This window comes from Hemicordylus capensis, chromosome 4 (genome assembly GCF_027244095.1).
Source record: "Hemicordylus capensis ecotype Gifberg chromosome 4, rHemCap1.1.pri, whole genome shotgun sequence".
NCBI lineage: Eukaryota > Metazoa > Chordata > Lepidosauria > Squamata > Cordylidae > Hemicordylus > Hemicordylus capensis.
The window spans coordinates 275184075-275208455 of record NC_069660.1 but is presented as its reverse complement, the minus strand read 5'-3'; the positions used below and the strand labels follow the sequence as shown (position 1 = coordinate 275208455).

The 24381-nt window shown below is 41.6% G+C and overlaps 1 protein-coding gene across 14 annotated transcripts in view; it reads left to right on the top strand.

Moving 5' to 3' along the window:
- PAG1 (phosphoprotein membrane anchor with glycosphingolipid microdomains 1) overlaps positions 1 to 24381 on the top strand; it is a 179845-nt gene that overhangs the window by 131565 nt on the left and 23899 nt on the right. For 12 of the 14 annotated variants that reach the window (XM_053248282.1, XM_053248287.1, XM_053248289.1 and 9 more), the window contains 3 exons: positions 9604 to 9815; positions 18802 to 18853; positions 20714 to 20810. In XM_053248282.1, the coding sequence (XP_053104257.1) occupies positions 9691 to 9815; positions 18802 to 18853; positions 20714 to 20810 (274 nt within the window). In that variant the 5' untranslated portion in view covers positions 9604 to 9690. Of the gene's footprint in view, positions 1 to 9603; positions 9816 to 10637; positions 10728 to 18801; positions 18854 to 20713; positions 20811 to 24381 lie in introns of those variants that run through there. The other 2 variants (XM_053248294.1, XM_053248295.1) reach the window with 2 other exon arrangements.

Below are 24381 nucleotides of genomic sequence, written 5' to 3'. Positions count from 1 at the left end.
GATCCAGAAGATCACAGCAAATTGGCCCAAGCTGAGCTGTGTGCTCCAGTTAGATTCTCATACCCACTTGTTGGCCTAGAACACAATCGAGTGTCATAATCAGCAACCTGGCTCACAAACCAGCAGACCAGGCTTTGCAAAAAAAAAAAAAACAACCCAAAAAACCACACCAAACAAGTCATGCACTAGGAATAACTTCTGGACATAACGTTTGTATACCTTAGACCACCAGTGCCCAATGCACTTAATGCCATCCTCCGAATACTTGATCCTTGATGCCGTAGATGCAGTCCCAATCCTACAAGAATGGAGGGAAAAGGCACCTGCAGGCAAACCCAATTCCTTCAGTTACAATCCCAGGACAGCCCAAAACTGATATTGGGTAAGGGGGAGACACATCAAGATGACAGAAAAGCCCCAGGATGACCCTCCCAGAGCTACAAAATGCTCCAGGGCACTAACCGGACACAACACAGAGCCAACAGCTCTTTGCATAGTGACAAGCTGCCACCTTCCCTTCTGATCAGTTTTGGAGAACCGTAGCAATATGGTACCATGTTGAGCATAGAACGACAGATCCACCCTCTGCACTACTCTAGTTTGAGGTCCAGACCTCCTTTTGGGGGAAAGCTCAGACAACTGAAGTGTGGCAAAAAAGTAAACAACCGTGGCCATCTGGCAAAGTGCCATCTCGAAGGGAGAGTGGCAGAACGAAGGAAGGAGTCCTAGCAAGGACTCCCCAATCTTGGGTGTAAATGGCACCTAGTAACCAGCTGGGATGGGCATTCCTGGGACCAACCCTACATCATCCTATGCACCCTGAAATCCTAAGCAGAGCTGGCAAAGCCAACATCTTACAATAGAAGGCGGTAGCTGCCAAGTGGCCTGCCAACATGGTGGCTGAAAGCTCCATGGATCATAACTGCACCAAATACTGCATTAGGTGCTGGCCATGCATCAGCCAATCCCCACTTTGCCCTGAGAGGCAGGCACGCCCTGACCTTCCTAGTATAAGCGGATCTGTTACACATCACCCTGTGCTTACATCACCCTCTGTGCCTCTACCCGCCAAGGTGCCAAAGCGACATCCTGTCCAGTTCCATATTTGCTCCCTGGGCTAGCTGGCGAAAACTCTGCTCCTGTAAACAAGGGAGTGCATCTGGAGTGCCATTCTGGAACCTCAGAACATGCCTGGCAATGAACAAAATATTATTCTGTAGACATTTGTTACAAACACAAATACACGCACCAGACCCATGACTCACTGTGACTTGGAAGTGTGAGTTTTAACAATGTGCAAAGCAGCCAAATTATCACACCAAAAGTGGACCACAAAAGTATCCACCCATTTGTAAACTGCAGTCATGATGGGGGAAAATTCCAAAAAGTTGAGGTATCTAGTCAGACCCTGTTCAACCTAATCAACCGGCCAAGCCGTTGCACACCAGCAGCCCCTGAAATAAATTCCAGAGCTGACCCCCACCACACCACACCCGCTGCATCCGAGTGCACTTAAAGGTCAGCTTCAAGCAAGTGCTCAGTATGCCAAAATGAAACTCCATTCTAAGTGTCCAAAAAGAATGCCCAGACTTCAAGATCAGCCTTCATGTGTGCAGAGACTTGGAGCCTGTGGTGAGGTTCCCTGAAACCAGCCGCCCCGCCAATAAGATGCCATAGAAATGCCTGCCAGGCACAACCACCTTGCAAGTGAAGTTCAAATGCTCAGCAGAACCCGTAACTGCCTGAGGGTAACCTTCTTGGCAGAGAGGCACAATTTCAGCCTGTCCTTGAGAGCAACCAGCTTATCCGCCGGCAGCCTGGAACACCTTGCCGTTGTATCCAGTTCTGTAACCAAAAATGTGAGTTTGGTAACCGGATGCTTGGCCTTGTCCCTCGCAAGGGGCACTTCCAGGTCCTGGAACAGACCCATAAACATGCACAACAAACGCACGCACTGACCAGAACTGCCTGGGCCCACAAACAAAAAAACATCTAAAAAATAGGCAGTGGTGCCCATTACCACAGAGAAGTGAGAGGACATAACCAACCTGCTCACTTCTTGCAATGTGGCTGAGAGGAGCTGGGATGTGAAAGCCATAATAGCTGCTTCAACCCCACCTCCAGACCCCAACAGCCAATCGAAACCAGGCTGCTCCTGTGCCTCGGACTTCGTGCATGGGAGGCTGGGGCAAAAAGGCTGTGTCCCAGACAGTGCTGGGAGTGAGCAGCCACAAATTCATTGAAGAGTAAAAAGCAGATAATATAAATGGGAAAAAAGAGAAAGTGACCTATCAGCATTTAATATGTTTGTACTTGAAATGTATATCTTTGCCCATGTGTACTGCACTTGGAGGAGATGCTGACATTTACATAGCCACATTCCGTTCAATTGCAGGGTCACACCTCGTTTATTTTGGTGTCGAACAAGATGATGATGGGACAGGTGGAATTTATAGTTCTTTTGTAGGTAGAGTTCACACATGTTCATTGTACATTGTAAATTGGATTTTAAATAACTCTGTGACATCCTAATAAACAGAAAAGGTGTTATACCAAGTTCTGATAATCTGAGTGAATTTATATATCTGATTATCTCATGCCCGTCTTTTATAGGAATCTTTGGTGCTATTTCACTGCATTCTTTACCCTTATCTGTGGCTTTCCCTTGTATGGATTTTTTGATATCTTTTTTTAATGTTACCCTTATGCAACACAGTATTTCCATATTTTGACAGAGCATAGATAGAGGTGATATCTAGAAATAGAGCTTCCCTCAAGACTCTCAGGATCATGATAGCTTAGAAAGATGTACGTGTGAGAATTCTGATGACTCTGCAGCCTCTGCTGGTATCACATTATTGTTAAGCTGGCCCAGAATAATGAATAAATGCAAAAACAGTTGATATTGCAACTTTCATCAGACAAACTTCTGTTGTTTATGTCAGATTTTCTTTCCCATTGGCAGGTGGCCTGTTTCAGTACACTCAGTCACAGACCAGAGTGTGTTCCATAAACCTCAAATATCATATTGTTAAGTTATTGTTAGCTTATAATATAACAAGAATTCTTAAGAACTTTTAATGAGAGAGGCCTTAGTATATTTCCAGCATGCTTGGAAGACTGAAAGCCAACCTGGTGATGGTAATGGGGAAATTGTATGTCAGTTCATTATCAGAGTGAGTATGTGGACCTTTTTCTAAGCTCTAAAAATGTCCTTTCCAGAGACAGTGGCTGACATCTTTACTAATGAAGGATCAGGATCAGTCAAGTGCCTCTGAAGAATTTCTGACTAACACTGCACCAGTGCTAGTGTACATGGGCAGGGGGATTTTGACTACCTCCCTTTCCCCCAGAAGCCCTCAGTGTCACCTGGAAATATGTCCCTGAGGGGTGAGGGAAAGGGCATTGAAAGTTTCCTCCACCACTGAGCCAGCTTTGAGCTGATCTGATTGAACTTTTTAGAAGCACAAGTGTTTCTCCCATTGCACCAATGCCTCAGTTTAGTAGTCAGAAAGTCAGTCAGTCATGACAACTATTACCATGCCTAAACACATTGCATGACACCAAGGATGAATTAAATTCAGGGCCCTAGTCCCACAGAACCACCCCCCAAATTTCTGAGCATGTTGTTGTTTTAATTTACTGGCATATGAAAAGTTCAGACTATCATTCTTTCTTTTCAGTGTAATCAATGCTTTCTTACGAGAGCTGTGCTGTGGGTATTTAACTAGGTGGCAGAAAGCTCAAAGCTGGGACTGGGAGAGCCAGGAAACTAGGTATGTGCATGAGCCATTCATTAAGGAGATCCTTACCTGCTCATCTGCCACCCTGCCACTTTTCCAGCGGCAGCACCCATTCTCCAAAAGGTCACATGCAGCTATGGTGCTGTTCAGGCTCAGCACACACATGCTCACCAGCCGTATGCATGCTGATGCCGCATGGAGGTTGCAGGGAACAGTGCTGCAGCCACATGCCACCTTTTGGAGAGCGGGTGCCGCCACTGGAAAAGCAGCAGGGCAGGGATGAGCAGACAAGGAGCAGTTTACCTTCTTTTAAAGAGAACAGCTCCCCGTCTGATGAGCTGGTTCAAACGCCGGTGCCCAAACCAGTTTGGCACTTCCCAGGGGAGGTACCAAACCAGCTCACGCAGCTCCCTACAGAAAACCAACTGGCAATTGGGATTAAACAGGAGCTATAGATCAGAAACATGTCAGAGGCTAAGCCAAGCAGATAGTCAGGAATCGGGGGTAGCCAGAGATCAGGAACACACCAGAGGACGAGGAAGCTGAACAGACAGATCAATAAGTAATTGAGAGTAACTGCACCAGGAACAAGGAGACCTTGTTACTGAGGCAAAGCCTGCCTCAGTAATAAAGTCTTCCTGCTGCAACCAATTGTTGACCTCCTATAGGGCAGGGCTTGCCCAGGGCCAAAGGGCCTAAAACAAGCTGCCAGAAGGGGCAGTAACATGTAGCAGCTCAAGACCAAGTAGGACATGACATTTCTTGTGCTACTATGAGCTGTTCATGTGGTTATGGCACTTAACATATAAGCGATTTTCATTAGCAGGCATGTTCATACAGACCCCCCAGTATTAAAAATGTTTCTCTATTCCAGTACAGTTCTTGACTGTCAAATGAAATTCCAAAGAAAGGAACATGGGAGATACGGCACTATTAAAATCTACATGTAGATTCACTCATGGTTGACACAGCTTTCATTTGGAATGGGTATTTAATGATTGTGGTTAAAATTGTTTTAATGGTTTTGATAGTTTAATTGTTATTTAATTGTTTTGATAGTTTAATTGTCTTTTAAGATGTTTTTAAATTGGTGTTTATATTTGTATTTCTGTTTTAATTGTTTTTAATGATTTTTGTCTTTTGATTGTAAACCGCCCTGAGCCTGCTCGGAAGGGCGGTATAAAAATCGAATAAAATAATAAATAATAAATAAAATGTACATCCTGCTTTACCACCTATGCCATTCAGATCAGTTTACAATTTAAACATCTTAAAAGTAAAATAAAAAATATTATTATTTTTATTTATTTATTTATTTATTAAAAATAAACAACTTTGTTAGCCGCCGCATAATAAACTGTTCTCTAGGCGGCTCACAATATAGCATTAAAACATCAAGTAAAAACACATAACACATGAAATCACAACATAAGGGGGGAAATACAAAATACAAAACAAAACAATTTTGAAACTTTTAAAAAATCAGTTTTTAAAATTAAATTTAACAATCAAAATTGAAAAGGCCTGAGTGAACAAAAAGGCCATTTACCTGGCATCTAAAAGAACAAAGTGATGAAGCCAGGCAAGCCTCACTGGGAAGGCTATTCCATAAACGGGGTGCAACCACTGAAAAGGCCCTCTCCCTAGTAGCTACCTGCTTCACCTCTTTTGTCAGGGGCACTCGGAGCAGGACCTCTGAAGAAAATCTTAAGGTCCAAGTTGGGACATATGGGGCAAGGTGCTCTCTCAGGTAACCAAGCTATTTAGGGTTTTAAAGGTTAAAACCTGAATTTGTCCCAGAAACGAACTGGGAGCCAGTGCAGCTGATGAAGCACTGGTGTAACATTATCAAAACGTCCAATCCCAGTTAATAATCTTGTAGCCCTATTGTGTACCAGCTGCAGTTTCCAGACCATTTTCATAGGCAGCCCCACATACAATGCATTGCAGTAAACCAAGCTACCAGCAATCCAGATTACCAGAACATGAGTAACTAGCCAAGCTATCTCTGTCCAGGTAAGGCTGCAGTTGGCGTTATCAGCCGAAGCTGATAAAAGGCACTCCAAGCAACATAGGCCCCTTTAGACTCTAGCAACAGTGCTAGATCGAGGAGCACGCCCAGACTGCAAACCTGGTCCAATATTTTATAGTCCATAAAATATTGACTCTAATAATTGGCAAATATGACAATAATATTAATATTAACATGACTAAATATCAAATGCAGAAGCATTCTGTGATTGGCTAGCAGCCGATCATCCAGAATCTCTTCCTGGCTCAACAAATGCTCTTTTAAAATGGCAGCCCACCTGCATGCCAGGATTGAATTGACTTGCCCTGCCCTGCCTGCGTGAGCATTGAGTTCATAGGGTGGGTGCTACCACCTCGGAGGTCTTCGCTTTGGTCTCCCAGAGCCTATTTCATGATTCCCATTAAATGATGTGTTAAAGCAGTATCTAGAGGATGTGCCATGGATCTAGGAACAAAAGCATGTTTAGCATATTTGCAAGTGTTTTTGTTGCCTCTGTGGCTGAACTTTGTCTTCATCTTAAGAAAAGTGGTCAATGAGGTAGATTAGGGCTATGTTAGCCAGTATGTGCATCTTATTTGAATACTGCCACCTTCAATAGTGAAGTGGACAGCTAGCAGTGGGGAAAGCTTTATAAACTGTAGCGCCCCATCTGTGCAACTCCATCCCTAGGGACATTCTCTTCGTGCCAGGCTTAAGATATTTCTCTTCTCCCAGGCTTTTAATGCTCTAATGTGTTTACCCTCATGGCTGTAACTGCTGTGAACATTTTTAGTGTGTTAGAGTCTGCTACTGGTCTGATACTTTGAATGCTGCTGTTTTGTTTTGTTTTGTTGTACTCTATGGTTTTAAGATTGATTTGATTGTATTTTTGTGTGTGTTGTGTTTATCATTTTGTACACTGCCCTGAAGATGGTACACTGCCCTTATCATTTTGTACACTGATGGTATAGAAATAAAAGTAAGCTATTTTATATGTGCGCCTAAGCATATAAAATGTGAAGTAATAAGCATGTTTAAAACTTGCATATTGTGCAGGTACACAATATGCAATTTAGCTTTCTCAGTAATTAGAGAGCTAAATTGGTCACGGTTCTCTGTAGAATGCTCACTCAGCAACAAACTGTCATTGTGCAGTGTCTCAGGTGGCCAGGACCACTTTTACATTTGATACTTTTTTTAAAAAACATTTGAAAAAGCACACTTTAGACTCTGTGATTTGCGTACATGGATGTAGTTAATTCTGTGAAAATGCCCAAAGGCTAGTTAGTAATGATAAATTAGTTTCTTACCATTAAATCATACTCAAATATTTGTGAAGTGTTGATTCGGATGATTTTCTTTACACCTGTTAATCACAGCTGTAAAGAAGGGAAGAATGACTTCATGATACCATTTGGGGGAAAAGCAAAATGTCCTTTCTGCTGAGCACTGAGATGCAAGAGTAGTATAATGCTGCCGCCTTGTGTCGAAAGTTGGTAAAATGTTTTATGATAACACAGTGTACATTTTCTGAAATTCATGCTTGTAGTTTTAAAAGCATGAGCAGAATTTGCAGAATTCTGACACAAATTTTGCAAGTGTGAAAGGTAGAAGTTCTGAATGCTTCAGCTTAGTTAAATTATTTAGGAAAAAACAAATCTGAAGCCCTGAGTCAGATTTCAAGTGTGTTATTTTTAAATGATAGCCTGGTGGAACAATGGAACATCATTCCTGATTAAATTAACATGTGCCCCTTGTCAGTGGCTGTTGTTTTAATGTCAAAGATTCGTAATTAGAGTTTAAGAGAGCATAGTTCCATTATTATTAGTTATTCCTTGTTTATCCAAAATCATTAAGTAACTGCGTGTATATAATTAGAAGTCTGCTTTTCTTAAATTCATGTTTCTGAGCTTTGTGGATGAGATAATATTGCCATTCTTAAGCATTTCATACCCGAAAGTAAGTAACTGAACTTGTCAGGATCACCACAAGTCTCTCTCCAGCATGCAACCACTCCAAATGCATTTCCTGTGTAATGTTTCAGCATATAGCATGAACATCCATTCTGAACACAACTTGCTAGATAAATGCAGTATTACTGTAGAGTATGACTCAATGTTTCTGAGATATGGAATCATTTGAACCAAACTGAGACTGGCACATCAGGACTTCCTATGCCTTGGATGAACTTGTAAGCACAGAAAATGGATGTAAAGAATCTTAAAATGGCTGATGATAATAATGAATTGTTAGAAGCCAGAGATTTTCCCTGTGTTCATTTCCTTGGCTAGGTAATTTATGCCAGGCACCAGTATCACACTTTCAAATAGAGCTTTATTTAAGTTTTGCTAGCAATCAAAGCTCACTGGATGCGGCCATGCCCTCTAGCAGTTTCTACATCTCCTTTATATTGAGATAATAGTACATTCCATACTTGTGCATTGCATACAAGCCAATACATCCTCCTTTAACCCAAAAGGTCCCAGATGCTCTCAAGTGTGTCTTCTCTCACCCACACAGACATAGTCAAGCACCTTCAAGGCAAGGAACAGAATGTACCAGTTATGAAAAGCACCATCTAACTTCGCTAGCTTGATTCTATTCAAACTAATCTTTTTAGCTGCTCAAGCACATTTTCAAATATCTTCCCACATAATGTATCTCACTATTTATTTTATTTATTATTTATTTAAAATACTTCTATACTGCCCAAAACTCACATCTCTGGGCGTTTTACAAAAAATAAACAAAAAGCTAAAACATTAGTTAAAATAAATGACAACAACAAAAAACTATTTAAAAGAAGTTAAAACAAAATAAATGACATAGTAAAAGTTAAAATATTACAACAATTTACATTTTTAAAACAACATTTTAAAATGATGCTAAAACTGTTAAAAAAATATTTAATTAAAAGCCTGGGTGAATAGGTGCATCTTTAAAGACTTTTTAAACGTTGTCAGAGATGGGGAGGTTCTTATTTCAGCAAGGAGCATGTTCCAAAGCTCTGGGGCAGCAACGGAGAAGGCCTGTCCCCGAGTAGCCACCAAACGAGCATGTGGCAACTACAGATGAACCTCTCCTGATGATCTCAATGGGTGGTGCAGTTCAAAACAAAGAAGACGTTCTCTTAAATAGATGGCATTCTGATACATTTCCCCCTTTGCTTTTGATCCAGAATGATAAAATTGTTCTTTTCAGAGCCATAAGACTGTGGCAAATTATTATTCACCTTTGATTAAAATATGGAATACTGTATTGCTTTTTTCCTTAATTGGCTTGTCAATATGAGGATTCCACCAACACTCCAATAAGTCATGTAATTGAATGATCCTCATAGCTGCTCTCCTGACATGGACAAGAAACAAGAGTCTTATGGAAAAAAATTGATTGCTTTGTTGCGGCTAAAGGAGTATCTGTCTATGTATGGTTGGAGAAATGCTCGATTCAGATTTTAATACCTGTCAGTTGAACCAAATGTTCAGTTTTGCTTTTATAGTTTTTTAATCCATGAGCAATCTAATAGAGACAATTTCATGAGGAGAATATTAGGTCTATTTATTATTTCCCTAAATGACATACTTTATATGAAATAATTATTCCATGTGCTTTGTTAGGCATGCAACTTACCAGTTTCAAATTAAAAGGAAACAATTCTTAAGAGTTAGAAAGAGCCATCATGCTCTGCTTTAATGAAAAAAGACTTCACATCAGTTCCATATGCTGGATGTGTACTGCTTAGCAGTATTTTAATATATAAAGGCAAGATGATAGTTTTTCTTCCCGTCAGCAGATAATCTGTTAACTGGACTTTATTTTGATGTATTTTATTTTATTTTTCCTCAATAGAGAGAGGAGCGCCTTCCCCTGCAAATGCCGGAATCCTGTGGGAACTAATCATTTCCGCCTTTAACAGAGCCACCTCCATTTTATATCATGGGACCTGACAGTGGTTTCCTAAGCACTGGGCTGTTCCATGTCATCATATGGGGAAGCTTGGCAGCTGTGGCAATGCTCCTGGTCTTCAGTTTTCTCCTTTTCCTCTGTTCTAGCTGTGACAGGTAAGGTCTTGACTAATAAGGGCAAAATGGTGGAGTGGAGGCAAGCATGAAACATGATGTTTGATTCCTTGGGCTCTATCCCAAGACCCTTGGAAATGGGCCTCTAGCTCTCAGTGTCACAGCAGCCCTTTGCTGCATTATCTGTTGTGCCATTGCAAAAAAGAGAGTAAAGCAGGGCAAGGGTTCCCAAATGTGGGCACCCTGATGCTCTCATAAACTTCAGCCAAAGTAGCCTTCAGCCATTGTGATGGAACTGGTAGGAGTTGTAGTCCAACATCATCTGGAGGCACAAGACGAATAACCCAAGGAGTAGGATGGTGTTATTAACAAGAAGTGGCCACTTTCAAGTCAAAGTTTACCTCAAAGAAACTAATCTCCCATGTGTGTTGGAGGCCACAGCAGTTGTATAGGAAAACATTTGGGTTGTAATAAGGTAAGATCTAGATAGGGGAGGTAGATTCTGGCAAATCTGGTGGCAAATGCTTGAGATGTCCAGAAAGCAGTTGAAAGCCTGGTCCTTCTGCTGCAGGAAATGAAGCCTGGACTACCCATGCTGAGGTGGTAAAATCCGGAGGTGTTTGAATACATTGTACCATTTAGGTTGTGGGGGATGCCATTATTGAGTGGTCAGTCCCTGCAGCTATTAAAAAAATAGCCTAGCACATCGGGGAGGAGGTTTCTGGTATAGCCCACACTGCGCTGTTCATGTACTACTTGCAGATTTTATTTTAACATAGTTGAGGGTTAAAAAAAAAGTTTACACACAAAATCTGAAATGGTACTATCAGTTCTACTGCCTTAAGAATTTCCCATCTCCAATAGCTGAATGGGTAGACTAGGCCTCAGTGCTTATGGCAAGGAAGAACCACGAAGATGAAATCTCACAAACCGTGACACCCTATTTCAGGAAAGGTAAGGTATACCAGCACTTATGAGAAATAGCACTACTTCATTTGTTTAACACTGAAACTTTTGAAGTCCTATGGGAAGCTGAGCTTTGAAAATGAACTTTTAGCAGTCTTTTCCCCTTGCTGGGAATGGTGTGCAGACTCTCATCTTCCCACAGAGGGTGCCTGGACTTGTACTTCCAGTCCAGCCCTGGAGTGAAAAGATTCTCCACCAGAGCTTGGATTTTCCACTATTTGTAATACAAATTACTATTTGTAGTAGCTTTGGTGCAGGTGGAAGGGGAGACATTTGTGTGAACAGGGGAGCACTATATACATGATGGTGGGCACTTCTGTGATTACGAGGCTGGATCGCTCAGCCCTGTGATCACAGAAGCACTCACCCTCACAGATATGGCACTTGCATGTTCACAGCAGCATCTCTCTAAGAGTGAGTTGCAAGGCACAAAGGTGACTGACAGGTTGTGGGCAGGACGTCTAACTTGTTTGCACTGCTGTACATAGTTACAGTGGCACTTTAGAAAACATCTAAAGCCTCAAGATCTGATAATATTCACTTGGAATATGTGTCCTCCTTGGGCTGAACAGGCTGATGCTCATGTATCCTTAAGCTGACAGATTTAAACATATAGATGTTTGAGACTAAGTTTGCCTTAAACTACAATTTGAATTTTACTGGAATTAAATTTCCTGCAACTCTAACCAGCATGTGACTAGATATAGGAGAACCTTGTTAATCACGGGTCCAGCACCCATTGTTTCGCGTATCCGCGGTCAGGTAATGAACACCCGACCTCGGTATATGTAAAAAAGAAAAGGGAAAGGCATTAAAAGGATTAAATCTGCATATCTGTGGGTCAGGGGTGGCCGGAAATGACCTTGGAGGTCATTTCTGGCCACCATTTTGGGATTGGGAGACATTTTATGGCTCATTTTTCACAAAAAGTGGGGGAGACAGAATTTTCGGGTGATTTTCTGCAATTTTCTTACTCTTGGAAACAAAAAGATTTTTACTCTTTTCTGCGATTTTCTTACACCCATCCTTGGACTCCTAAAGGGTAGTGGAGCACAGTAGGGCACTTTATTTGGCCCATTTTTTTCCTTTAGGGGGCAATTTAGGGCAGTGTGGGAACCTAACACTTCAATTAACATTTACTGTAATGCCCCATTAATTACAGATTCGCTATGCACCCCATGGAACAGAACTCCCACGAATAATGGGGTTCTTAATGGCACAGTGGGAAATGACTTGACTAGCAAGCCAGAGATTGCTAGTTCGAATCTCTGCTTGTATGTTTCCCAAACCAAGGGAAACACTGTATATCGGGCAGCAGCGATATAGGAAGATGCTGAAAGGCATCATCTCATACTGCGCCGGAGATGGCAATGGGTAAACTTCTCCTATATTCTACCAAAGACAACCACAGGGCTCTGTGGTCACCAGGAGTCAACACCAACTTGATGACACACTTTACCTTTTACCTTTAGTCTATTTTGCATTGCTAATTATTCAGTCAAACTTATGTTGAAGTACTTCTATAAAGAATAGCTTTGCTCTTACTCTTTCATCTCTGTTGTACATACAAAGGTTTAAAAAAAAATCAAAAACTCTGAAGCATGTAGTTAAATTCCAGGGCTTTGCCTCTGATTAAAGTACCCTTAAGTATTCTTAACCAAAGCTGGTAATTGAGAACTCTTGCTTTCATTGCATCCCTGAAGTTTCTGACATTTCCAGGAGGAGGAAACTGAAGAAATATTTATAAGGATCAGTCTGCTGGGTATTTCTAACAAGCAATGCAAATTCTATTGCTAGACATTATCCAGCAATCATACTTTAATAATTTAACATATTGCTCGACTGGATGTGCTATCAGGATATTCATGTAGCAGGAACTTGCCCAGAAATGCAATTACAGTAAATACCTTCCTTCCCAGAATACTCACACTGATGCTGTTGATATAATAATTGATGACATTAAAAAACAGATGCCTTGTCAGAAAAGCTTCAGGGAGCAAATTAGTAACTGCAGACTTGAATCGGACTGTGTACGTATGGACAGCATCATGGATTTAACTGCATAATTACTTTGTTTTCAATAAAATATATATTTTAGAAGTACTGTACAACCACAATTAATGTGGGATTTGCTGCTAAATTCATGGAATGGGGACGTGTCAATATGGTGCTTAGTAACTGTCCTGTAAGGGACTTTTTATGCCCCAGCACATTCATGACAGCTTGTGTTGAATGTTTGTAGAATCTGTTGAGGCTGATAGCGCAGAGGTACAACAGCTGATGGGTACCATTCTGGCTACTTACCTCAGCCGAATAGGAGAGGACTCTGAATTTAAAATGATCCCCTTAAAAATTAGAAGTTAAATACAAGTTATAACTGTATTTACCCAAAAGGAAGAGGACTCTGAATTTAAGAGGACCCTTCAATTTCTAAAATCAAAGAAATTGGGGAAAAACTGATCTTGGGTTCAAATAAATAGTAAATACATATTTGTTAGCACAGTTGGCACACCGGATTAGGCAAAGCCATACTTACTCATTCTCCTGCACATGCTTTTCCCCACTATCCAGTCCCTGTTCTCCAATTGGTGGACTGCACCCCTGAAATCAGGAGGTGGAAGGCAAAGATAAGCCCCCACAAAAGACCCACAGGGCCAGTTTGGAGAGAGAGAGAGAGAAAGAGAGAGAGTCCCTCCAAGCCAACTGCCAGGCTGGTTTTGCTCTGATATTCGTATCAGAAGGATTTCTGACAGGACAACAGGGATTTTAGTCAAAATTCCAACTATGGGGGCTTCCTGCTGTCATGTCAGAGGTCCTTCTGATAATGCCTGATAGTGAGCATATCAGTCTGAGATTCCTATTTACAAACTAGTAAAGACAATATTTATTTATTATTTCTCTGTGTAAATCGCCCTGAGCCATTTTTGGAAGGGCGGTATAGAAATCAAATTAATAATAATAATAATTCTCTTCCTTTTCACAAATTATGTTCAATGCATGTATAATCTGTATCCAGTATATGTATGTACAGTTGTTCACACGTTACGCTCAGTAAACATAGAGTAGTACACTTGGTTGTGTGGTACACAGTGTACTTGGTAGTTCACGGAGGGGAAGGAGAATCTAGCTCTGCTAGGGCTGGGAATCTCCTAGGGTTGGATTGCCGGCTGGCTGGCAGTGTTTGTGTCTTTGCCAGAGGAGAAGCCTGAGTGGGGGATTCATTCATTCCAGATGAGGGCCTCAGCTTGTGGGAGGCCCCACATTCCTGGGCTGAGTCAGTTTGACAGCTGGTGTTGAGTGCAAGGCTTGGACCAGAGGAGCTTTCCTCCAAGGAGTTTTCCTAACAGGAGTTTGCAAACAGATATTGAAGGAGTTTTTCAGGAGTTTAGAGGGAGATTGGTGGGAAAAGCTGTAGGGAGACACACAAGGCAAGAATAATGTGAGTACTACCTAACCTTTGTAATTTTCTTGGAGGACAAAACTAAAAACCATTAATTAGCTGACAACTGTACCCAGTAACTAGCTTCAAACCCCATATACTCTAAATAGCCAATAAAACTAGTTATGAAGGTAGAATGTCAGCAGGGAAAAGACTACTTCCCAGTGTATTGCACAAAATGTTGCATGTATGACTATCTGCCTGAGGGGCAGAAGTCGTGGGTGTGCGCTGTGCAAAGAGCTCTTGGCTCTCAGGGAACAAGTTCTCTCCCTTGAAGCCAAGGTGGCTGACCTGGAGAAGCTTAGGGAGGCAGAGAGCTGTGTGAGACCCTCAGGGATGTGGTTGAGGCATCCCACTCCCATGCTGTCATGGAGAATGAGGATCTATGGGAAGGAGGACATCGGTCTGAGGAAGAGGGAAACACCCCCTAAGCAGGGAGCCCTTCCTTGGGCGATGCGCCCATAGGATACCCCTACAGGGGGTGGGGGCCTCTTAGTAGTGGGTGATTCGATCATTAGGGGCATAGAGAGATGGGTCTGTGACCCACATGTAGACCACACAGTTACTTGACAGCCTGGTGCGAAGTTTGCAGACGTCATGCTGCATCTAGGTAGGCTGTTGGGCAGTGCTGGGGAGGAGTCAGCTGTCGTGGTGCACATTGGTCCTGTAAGCCAAATTTAGGCTCTAGGTAGCATACTGAAGTCCAGGACCCCAAGGGTGGAATTCTCTGAAGAGCTACCTGTTCCATGCGCACGGACACCGAGACAGGCGGAGCTGAGGATGTGTGGATAAGACGGTGATGCTGGGAGGAGGGGTTTAGAAATATTAGGCACTGGGATACATTTTGGGGAAAGCAAAGCCTGTACAAAAGGGACAGGCTCCACTTGAACCAAGATGGAGCCACACTGCTGGTGCTAAAAATCAAGAAGGTCACAGAGCAGCTTTTAAAATGACGCTTGGGGGATTGCCAGCGGGAACAGGGTGGTATCTGCTTTGGCTGGCAAAATCCCCTAAGGTGTGAGAGTGAACATGTTTCAGATAAACCAGAAGGAGACAGAGTAGAGCCAGGAGTTGAGCAGAAGGAAACACAGAACAGCTTGCCAAATAGGTCAAATGATTTTAAGGGGGATAGCACACACAAACACCAGGTGAGGGCCCCGGAGTATAGGTTTCTGTATACCAATGGCAGAAGCTTCCGAGCCAAGATAGGTGAGCTGGAGTACTTGGTTACTAATGAGAACATTGATATAGTGGGTGCAACAGAAACCTGGTGGAATGGTAAGAACCAGTGGGACATGATTATTCCTGGATATAAAATCTATAGAAGGGACAAGGAGGGGAGAATTGGGGGAGGAGTGGTTCTGTATATCAACGAAGGGATAGATTCCAATAAGCTAGAAAACCTAGGTGGACCAGAATCCTCCACAGAATCATTATGGGTAACATTACGAGGACTGACAGGAAATGTGTTACTAGGGACATGCTATCTATCGCCCTCTGGATCAAAGCGCTGAGAGTGACCTGGAGTTGTAGAAACAAATAAGAGTGGCATCAAAGAGAGACAGGGCAATAGTAATGGGTGACTTAGAACAGTGCCTAAGAACAGTTAGTTGCGGAACCAACCAGAGAGATGGCGACTTTGGATTCAATCCTGTGTGGTACCCAGGACCTGGTGCAAGATGTCAGAGTTGCAGAACCATTGTGTGGCAGTGACCATAGTGTGATCCAATTCAGTTTATATGCAAGTGGAGAATTGTCAAGGAAGTCCAACACAGATGCGTTGGACTTCAGAAGATGAAACTTCTAAAAAATGGGGGTAAGAAAGAAATTGAAAGGGAAAGTCAGGAGGATCAAATCACTCCAGAAAGCATGGAACTTATTTAAAACCACAGTACTAGAAGCACAGTGGGAATGTATACCAAGAAGGAGGAAAGGTACCACCAAGTTCAGGAGGATGCCCACATGCAAACAAGTAGAGTCAGGAAAGCTATAAAAGGGAAGAAGACTTTTTTTAGAAAATGGAAGTCCTGCCCAAATGAAAAGAACACAAAGGAACATAAACTCTGGCAAAAGAAATGCAAGGACACAATAAGGGATGCAAAGAGAGAGTTTGGGGAGCATATAGCTAGAAGTGTCAAGGGGAATAATAAAAACTTCTTTAAATATATCAGAAGTAGAAATCTGAATAGAAATCTAGAAGTAGAATCTGCCCAGGGAGGCGGTTGTACCCTTAGATGATGAGGGTGTGAAAGGGATTATTAAGGAGGATAAGGAAATTGCAGAGAAGCTGAATGAGTTCTTTGCATCTGTCTTCAACGCAGAGGATACTGACCATATACCCTCTCCAGAATTGAGTTTTTCAGGTTTAGCGGGTGAGGAATTGAGCAAGTTAGAGGTGACAAGGGAAGATGTTCTAAACTGTCTTGAAAAGCTAAAAATTAACAAATTGCCAGGGCTAGATGGAATCCACCCAAGAGTTCTGAAGGAACTCAAATGTGAAATTGCCGATCTCCTAGCAAAAATATATAACTTGTCCCTACAATCAGGCTCTGTACCAGAGGACTGGAAAGCAGCCAAAGTGACTCCAATTTCCAAGAAGGGATCCAGGGATGATCTGAGAAATTACAGGCCAGTCAGCTTAACTTTGGTGCCAGGTAAATTGATGGAAAGCACACTTAAGGACAAAATTGTTAAGCATATAGAAGAACAGGCCTTGTTGAAGGAGAACCAGCATGGCTTCTGCAAGGGAAAGTCTTGCCTCACTACACTTTTGGAGTTCTTTGAGAGTGTCAACAGGCATGTGGATAAAGGTGATCCAGTTGACATAGTATACTTGGACTTCCAAAATGCTTTTGATAAAGTTCCTCACCAAAGGCTCATGAGTAAACTTAGCAATCATGGAATAAGGGGACAGATTCATGTGTGGATTGGTAACTAGTTGAAGAATAGGAAACAGAGAGTAGGAATAAATGGACAGTTTTCACAATGGAGAGAGGTAGGAAGTGGGGTCCCCCAGGGATCAGTACTGGGACCAGTGCTCTTTAATTTGTTCATAAACAATCTAGAAGTTGGGGTGAGCAGCGAAGTGGCCAAATTTGCAGATGACACTAAACTATTTAGGGTAGTGAAATCCACAATGGATTGTGAGGAACTCCAAAAAGATCTCTCCAAACTGGGGGACTGGGTGACAAAATGGCAAATGTGGTTCAGTGTATGCAAGTGTGAAGTGATGCACATTGAGGCAAAAAACCTCAACTTCACATGTACGCTGATGGGATCTGAGCTGTCGGTAACAACCTAGAAGTAACAACCAGGAGAGAGATCCTGGGGATGTGGTGAGCAGCTCATTGAAAGTGTTGTCTCAATGTGCGGCAGCTGTGAAAAAAGCTAATTCTATGCTAGAAATCATTAGGAGGAGGATTGAAAATAAAAATGCTAATATTATAGTGCCCTTATACAAATTTATGCTGCGGTCAAATCTGGAGTACTATGTACAGCTTTGGTCACCATATCTTAAGAAGGATATTGTAGAATTGGAAAAGGTGCAGAAGAGGGCAACCAAAATGATCAGGGGCCTGGAGCACCTTCCTTATGAGTCTAGGCTACAGTATCTGGGGCTCTTTACCTTGGAAAAGAGGCAACTAAGAGGAGATGTGATTGAAGTGTATAAAATTATGCATGGAGTGGAGATGGTAGACGGAGAGAAATTTTTCTCCCTCTCTCACATTAGAACCAGGGGTCACCCCATGAAACTGAAGGTTGGGAAATTTAGGACCAACAAGCAGAAGTACTTTTTCACACAGCGCATAATTTATGGAATTCTTTGCCATGGGATGTGGTGATGGCCATCAGCTTGGATGGCTTTAAAAGGGGCTTAGACAGATTCATGGAGGACAGTTCTATCAATTGCTACTAGTCTGATGGCTGTGGGTCATCTCTAGTCTCAGAGGCATGATGCCTCTCAATACCAGTTGCAAGGGAGTAACAACAGGAGAGAGGGCATGCACAAACCTCTTGCCTGTGGGCTTCCCAGAAGCATCTGATGGGCCACTGTGTGAAACAGGATGCTGGACTAGATGGGCCTTGGGCCTGATCCAGCAGGACTGTTATTATGTGCTTATGTTGTGTTTCTATACCTAGCATTTGAGGGGCCCTGAACCTGGGTCTACTTTGAAAATGAGTGCACACACATATAGACATTTGCACAAAAACATGTACATGTGCACATAATCTATATAATGTAATGTCTGGATAGGGCTCCTGTAATATAGAATTCTAGTCTCAAATACATTAATAACGATTCCAGCTGCACAGGCCAGATGTACAGCATGTGAAGTGTGAAAATGGCTGCTAGATTCTAGGTGCCATTTCTAGATCAAGCCTGAGAATACCAAAAACTCTAGCCATCCCAATCAGACTAAAATTAGTCGAGCTTAAGTGTGACTAACTTAAGCTCCATTGAAATCAATCTGACAATTACTAGTATTAGTTAAAGCCAATCAGCTTCAATGGGATTTGAACTGGATTGGGACCAGCAAGTAGTGGTCACTAACATTATGCAGATTGATGTTCACAGTTATGGATGGATGTTGGGACTTATCTAAATATTTATTTGAATTAAAGGGAGAAGAGACCCAAGCACCAGAATGGGGACCATGAAAATCTGATGAATGTGGTAAAAATAACTTATTATTCAAAATGCCTTTTTAAAAAAAAAAATAGTCATGAACCTATAATTTGATTCTCCCTGGCCATTCGCTATAAAGTGAATGGCCAGGGAGAATCTGAAGCAGAAGCATTGCTGAAGTTAAGCAGATGTTTACCTGAGCAGTCCTTTGTATGGAAGACCACAGGAAGCTGCACATAACACCAAAATGGGTGAAATGATTAATGCTGGTTGCCCCATTTCACAGATGGAATAACTGTGGCTTTCTCAAATCCACCATTCAGACTTGCCTGTACAGAGACAAAATCAACCCTTTATTAATGCAGTGAAAAATCCAGGTCTACAGCCAGGAGTGGGGAGGGGGCTAGGGTGGGGCAGGCCCATTCCTACTAAATGTTTTACAAACATGTGTACATGTCCCAGACTCCTTACTTTTTCATTGCCCCCCGCTACGTTTGAAACTTTTAGACTGGTTACAGGCCTGCAAACATCTTCCCATTACACCAAAACCCTGCTCTCCTCTGCCCAAAGAGTGCAAACGCTATAACGTGTATGTTGCATATACATTGCCAATATTGCATGATATTGGCAGTGTGAGATCTGAATTTGATCCCCCAACAAAACAAAATTTCATTCTTTTAAGAATGTGCTACAGGTTTCAACATCTGTGTAGGGGTGTTCTAATTTTTGGTTGCTATTCATAGTGGAGTGCTTCATTCACACTTTTGCTTACTTATTTTTATTATCGAGCATCCCTGCCCTAGTCCCCACACTCTAAGCTTAAGAACATGCAACTGAGCTAACCACACATTCTTCCAGTTTATTTCTGCCTCCGTTTCCTTTCTCTTTCCCCGTGTCCTTACTGTGGTTAATTTTATATTTTAAACCTGAAAAATAGGGGACCTTTTGCACTATGCCCATTGATGGTGCTATAAAAATTATTCTTATTTAGAATTAAACACATTATGCTTTGGTTATATGGGTTGAGTACAGATAGGTGTTTAATGATATTAAGATATACATTAGTCAATTAATTATTCATCGATTAATTATTCATCACTAATCTGTGGAATTCTTTGCCATAGGATGTGGTGATGGCCACCAGCTTATATGGCTTTAAAAGAGGCTTAGACAGATTCATGGAGGACATGGCTACTGGTCTGGTGGCTGTGGGACATCTCCAGCCTCAGAGGCATGATGCCTCTCAATACCAGCTGCAGGAGAGCAACAGCAGGAGAGAGGGCTTGCATATATCTCTTGCCTGTGGGCTTCCCAGAGGCATCTGGTGGGCCACTATGTGAAACAGGATTCTGGACTAGATGGGCCTTGTGCCTGATCCAGCAGGGCTGTTCTTATGTTCTTAAGGCATTATGTAACTGGGAAATATGAAAATTCTCACTCCTTCTTCCGTTTGAGCACAGAAAGTGGCTCAAAAGCAGTCCCACTCCCAGTGCAATGTTCTCCCAAAGAACCTACCACACTGCATTGTTCCTGTGGTTTCTTATGATGGCTGTTTTATTTATGTCATAATAACTAATTATGATAATTTACTGTAACGATAACTAAATTGTCATGGTTCTGATATGAAAACAATCACTTTTGAATATGCATTAATGTGTTAATTTTATTAGGAGTATTTTTTTTTTTTTTTTAAGAATCCAAAGTGACCTGTGTTTTAAACTGAAACATTTAAAATATAAAATGATACAGAAAGCGAGCTGGATAAAAACTAAAGTTCTCAAAAATAAAGTAGTGTATGTAAGGGAGGAGCCATAGTCCGAGCTGGCAAACTCAGAGTTATTCCGTAATAATTGTTGCTGAGCCTGGCTTTTTCAAATGATAGGTTAATACATATGTTTTGTTTTGTAGCCTTCAGATAAAGAGGTATTCAGCCATTCTGTTACAAGTCTGGCTACAGATCTTCTTGCCAGCAGTGAACAAAATGGTGGACTCAGTAACGGTGATGGTAAGACTTAGTTTTTCATCATTTGATCTATCCACATTTGAACAACTGAATTGTGAACCAACACCATGTTGCGTTCAAAATACGATACAAAATGAATATTCTACGTTGTTTGCTCTGTGATGACTCATTCACACATGAAAGTTACCACCTGATGCTGAGGAACATGCATAAACTGACAGGAAGGGAGGGAGAAAGAGATGTGTAGGTACTTGTTTTTTAAAAATAGCATTAAAAAAGGGAATAGATAATTTGCTAATAACTGAATTTTGATTTTGTATGGGGAAAAGGCCCATGGTGACATGTATTTATGTACATAACCCACACAGATGCAACCAGTACACATGGATAGCTGTAGCAATCAAGCAGGTCCATACATTTTTCTACAATTAGCATATTTACTGCATATTTGAGGTAAGCAATGTCTCTGTTTACACTGCAGTTTGGTCTCTGAACCATACCACTAAATTACAATGTGCAATACTATCCTGAGGTAAAATGAACACATTTATATTGTTGGTAAACATACAAGTCTTTAATGATTCAATTCAGCCATCATGAAGGTAATTGAAATGTGAGTGAATTGTCTTGCTCGGCTAAATATTTTAAATTACTCTTTTTTTAAAAAATGCTGAAAACTTTAACTCATACTAAACCAAAAAATAAACACACTCAATGTGGAATTCTTGTTCTGTGGCTTCAGCAGCCTGACACATCAGGCTGAGTTCCCTCCAACCGTTAAATTTTAAAGACCAAGATAGGTTAAAGGGAAAGTAAGGAGGAACAGCTGGCAAGGAGGAATGAAGTATCTGGCATGCACAAAGCATGCCAATTCTACAGAATTTTGCTTTTTGGAAGATAGCATATTGTAACCCTTTAGTTGCAGAATGTCTTCCCCACAGATTCCCTGCTACCATAGCTGCTGAAAACCCAACAGTTGCACTAAAATTGGAGATCCCTGCTTGTGAAGGAATGAGACCTAAACCTCCTCTTTTTGTATATAGGATTTTGTGTTGCAATTGCCTTGCTATTTATTGTGTTAAGAAAGCTGTGCAGGAGTCAGAAGTTCATGGCTCAAGTTCTTCAGTTTGGTTTTATTTATTTATTTATTTATTAAGCCTGGGTGAACAGATGCATCTTTAAATACTTTTTAAAAGCTGTTGGAGATGGGGAGGCTCTTATTTCACTAGAGAGCGCATTCCAAAGCCTCGGGGGGGGCAGCAGCGGAGAAGGCCCGTCTGAGTAGCCACCAGATAAGCCCATGGCAACTGCAGATGGACTTCTGAGGATCTCAATGGGCGATGGGGTTCATGGCGAAGAAGATGTTCTCTTAAATATCCAGGGCCCAAGCTGTTTAGGGCCTTATAGGTTATAACCAACACCTTGTATTTTGCCTGAATGCGGCAGCCAATGTAGCTCCTTCAATATGGGAGTAATATGGTCTCTCCCAGATGACCCAGAGACCAACCTGGCTGCCGCATTCTGGACCAACCATAGTTTCCGGACTACATACAAGGGCAGTCCCACATAGAGTGTTTTGCAGTAATCCAGTCTGGAGGTTACCAGCAGATGTGCCACTGTTTTGAGGGCAATCATTTCAAGAAACGGACGCGGTTGGTGTATCAGCCGAAGCTGATAGAAGGCACCCACCCCGGCCACTGCCTCAACCTGGGACACCAGGGAGAGGCTTGGATCCAGAAGCACCCCTAGACTCTGTACCTGTTCCTTCTGGAAATTGTCTCTCAAGTTCGGACCCCGCACAATGAGTACCTCCGTCTTACCTGGATTCAGTCTCAGTTTGTTATCCCTCATCCCGCCCATCACTGACTCCAGGCAGGCATTTAGGGAGGTTATGCCTTCTCCTGATAATGCTGACATGGAGAAATAGATTTGGGTGTCATCAGCATACTGATAGCACCCTGCACAGAATCTCCTAATAATCTCTCCCAGCGGTTTCATGTAGATGTTAAATAACATTGGAGACAATATGGAGGCCTGAGGCACACCATACAAAAGTTCATATTTTGAAGAAGAGCAGTCTCCAAAGGACACCCTCTGGAACCTGCCTGAGAGGTAGGAGCAGAACCACTGAAAAGCAGAGCTTCCCACTCCCAACCTCCTCAGACGCTCCAGAAGGATACTGTGGTTGATAGTATCAAAAGCTACCGAGAGGTCCAAAAGGACCAACAGAGTCACACTTCTTCTGTCAATTCCCAGTTGGAGATCATCCGTCAGGCCGACCAAGGCAGTTTCCACCCCATAGCCAGTCCGAAAGCCAGTTTGAAATGGGTCAAGATAATCATTTTCCTCCAAGACTGTCTGGAGCTGGGAGGCCACCATCCTCTCAGTTACCTTTCCCAGCCACGGAAGGTTGGAGACAGGCTTGTAGTTGCTCAACTCTGAAGGATCCAAGGTAGGCTTCTTAAGATGCGGTCTAATAATTTAGACCTTGTTATGTTTTCAAGAGAAGGGCTGTAAATTAAAAAATGTAAATGAAGTACAAAATTTGGTTAGTAATTGGTTTCAGTATCATCAGCTAAATGAAATTTATAAAAAGGGTCTTAAAGTTGGATTTGTGGATCAAATGTCGAGATTCGAGAAGAAGTTGTGTAAAAATGACGAAAGATTAGTCTCTAAGATGTATAAGTTGTTGCTTTTGGAAGAGACAAGAGATGAAGTGGTTAAAATGACTATGATAAAAAGGGCTCAAGCTGTGGGTCATAATATAGATATGGCTGCTCGCGAAAAATTATGGAAAACTGATTTAAAGTTTACTGCATGTTATACTTTAAAGAAAATTATTATATGACTGACTGAAAAAATTAGCATTAATGTATAAAAATGTTTCAAACAAATGTTGGAAATGTTGGCAATGTGAAGGAACTTTTTTCCATATGTGGTGGTCATGCGGGAAGGCAAAGGCTTTTTGGGATATGATATATAATGAGTTGAAGAAAATTTTTAAAATGACATTTCCTAAGAGGCCAGAATCCTTCCTGCTGGGAATAACCCAAGGAGAGTTTTCCAGAAGAAATTTAACATTTTTTAATGTATGCAACCACGGCGGCTAGGATAGTATATGTGCAGAAATGGAAAGACACTAAAATGCCCTCAAAAGAAGACTGGTTGATAAAATTTTTGGAATATGCTGAGATGGCAAAGCTTACAGCACGTATAAAGGATGCAAATTTTGAATCTTTCAAGGAAGATTGGGAACCATTTTTACTTTACTTAAAGAATTATTTTCCTAATATGGACTTTTCAGCAGGGTTTGAAATATAGTAATAACAGCAGGTTGTGTGGGTAAAATCAAGTAGTAATGTGGAGTATCTATGTTTTGAATTATTATAGAAATGGTTTATATGTATAGTTAACATGAACCGCACAGATAGGTAAGCGGGAAATCAATATTTACTTAATTAAATAAATGAATGTAATTTGAATGTAAAGCTATTGCAAAAGCCAATAAAAATTTAAAATGCAAAAAAAAATAAAAAATTGCCTCCTTAAGACAAGGAGGCATCCTACCTTCCTCAGAGACTCATTTGTAATCTCTACCAGGCCTTCTACAACA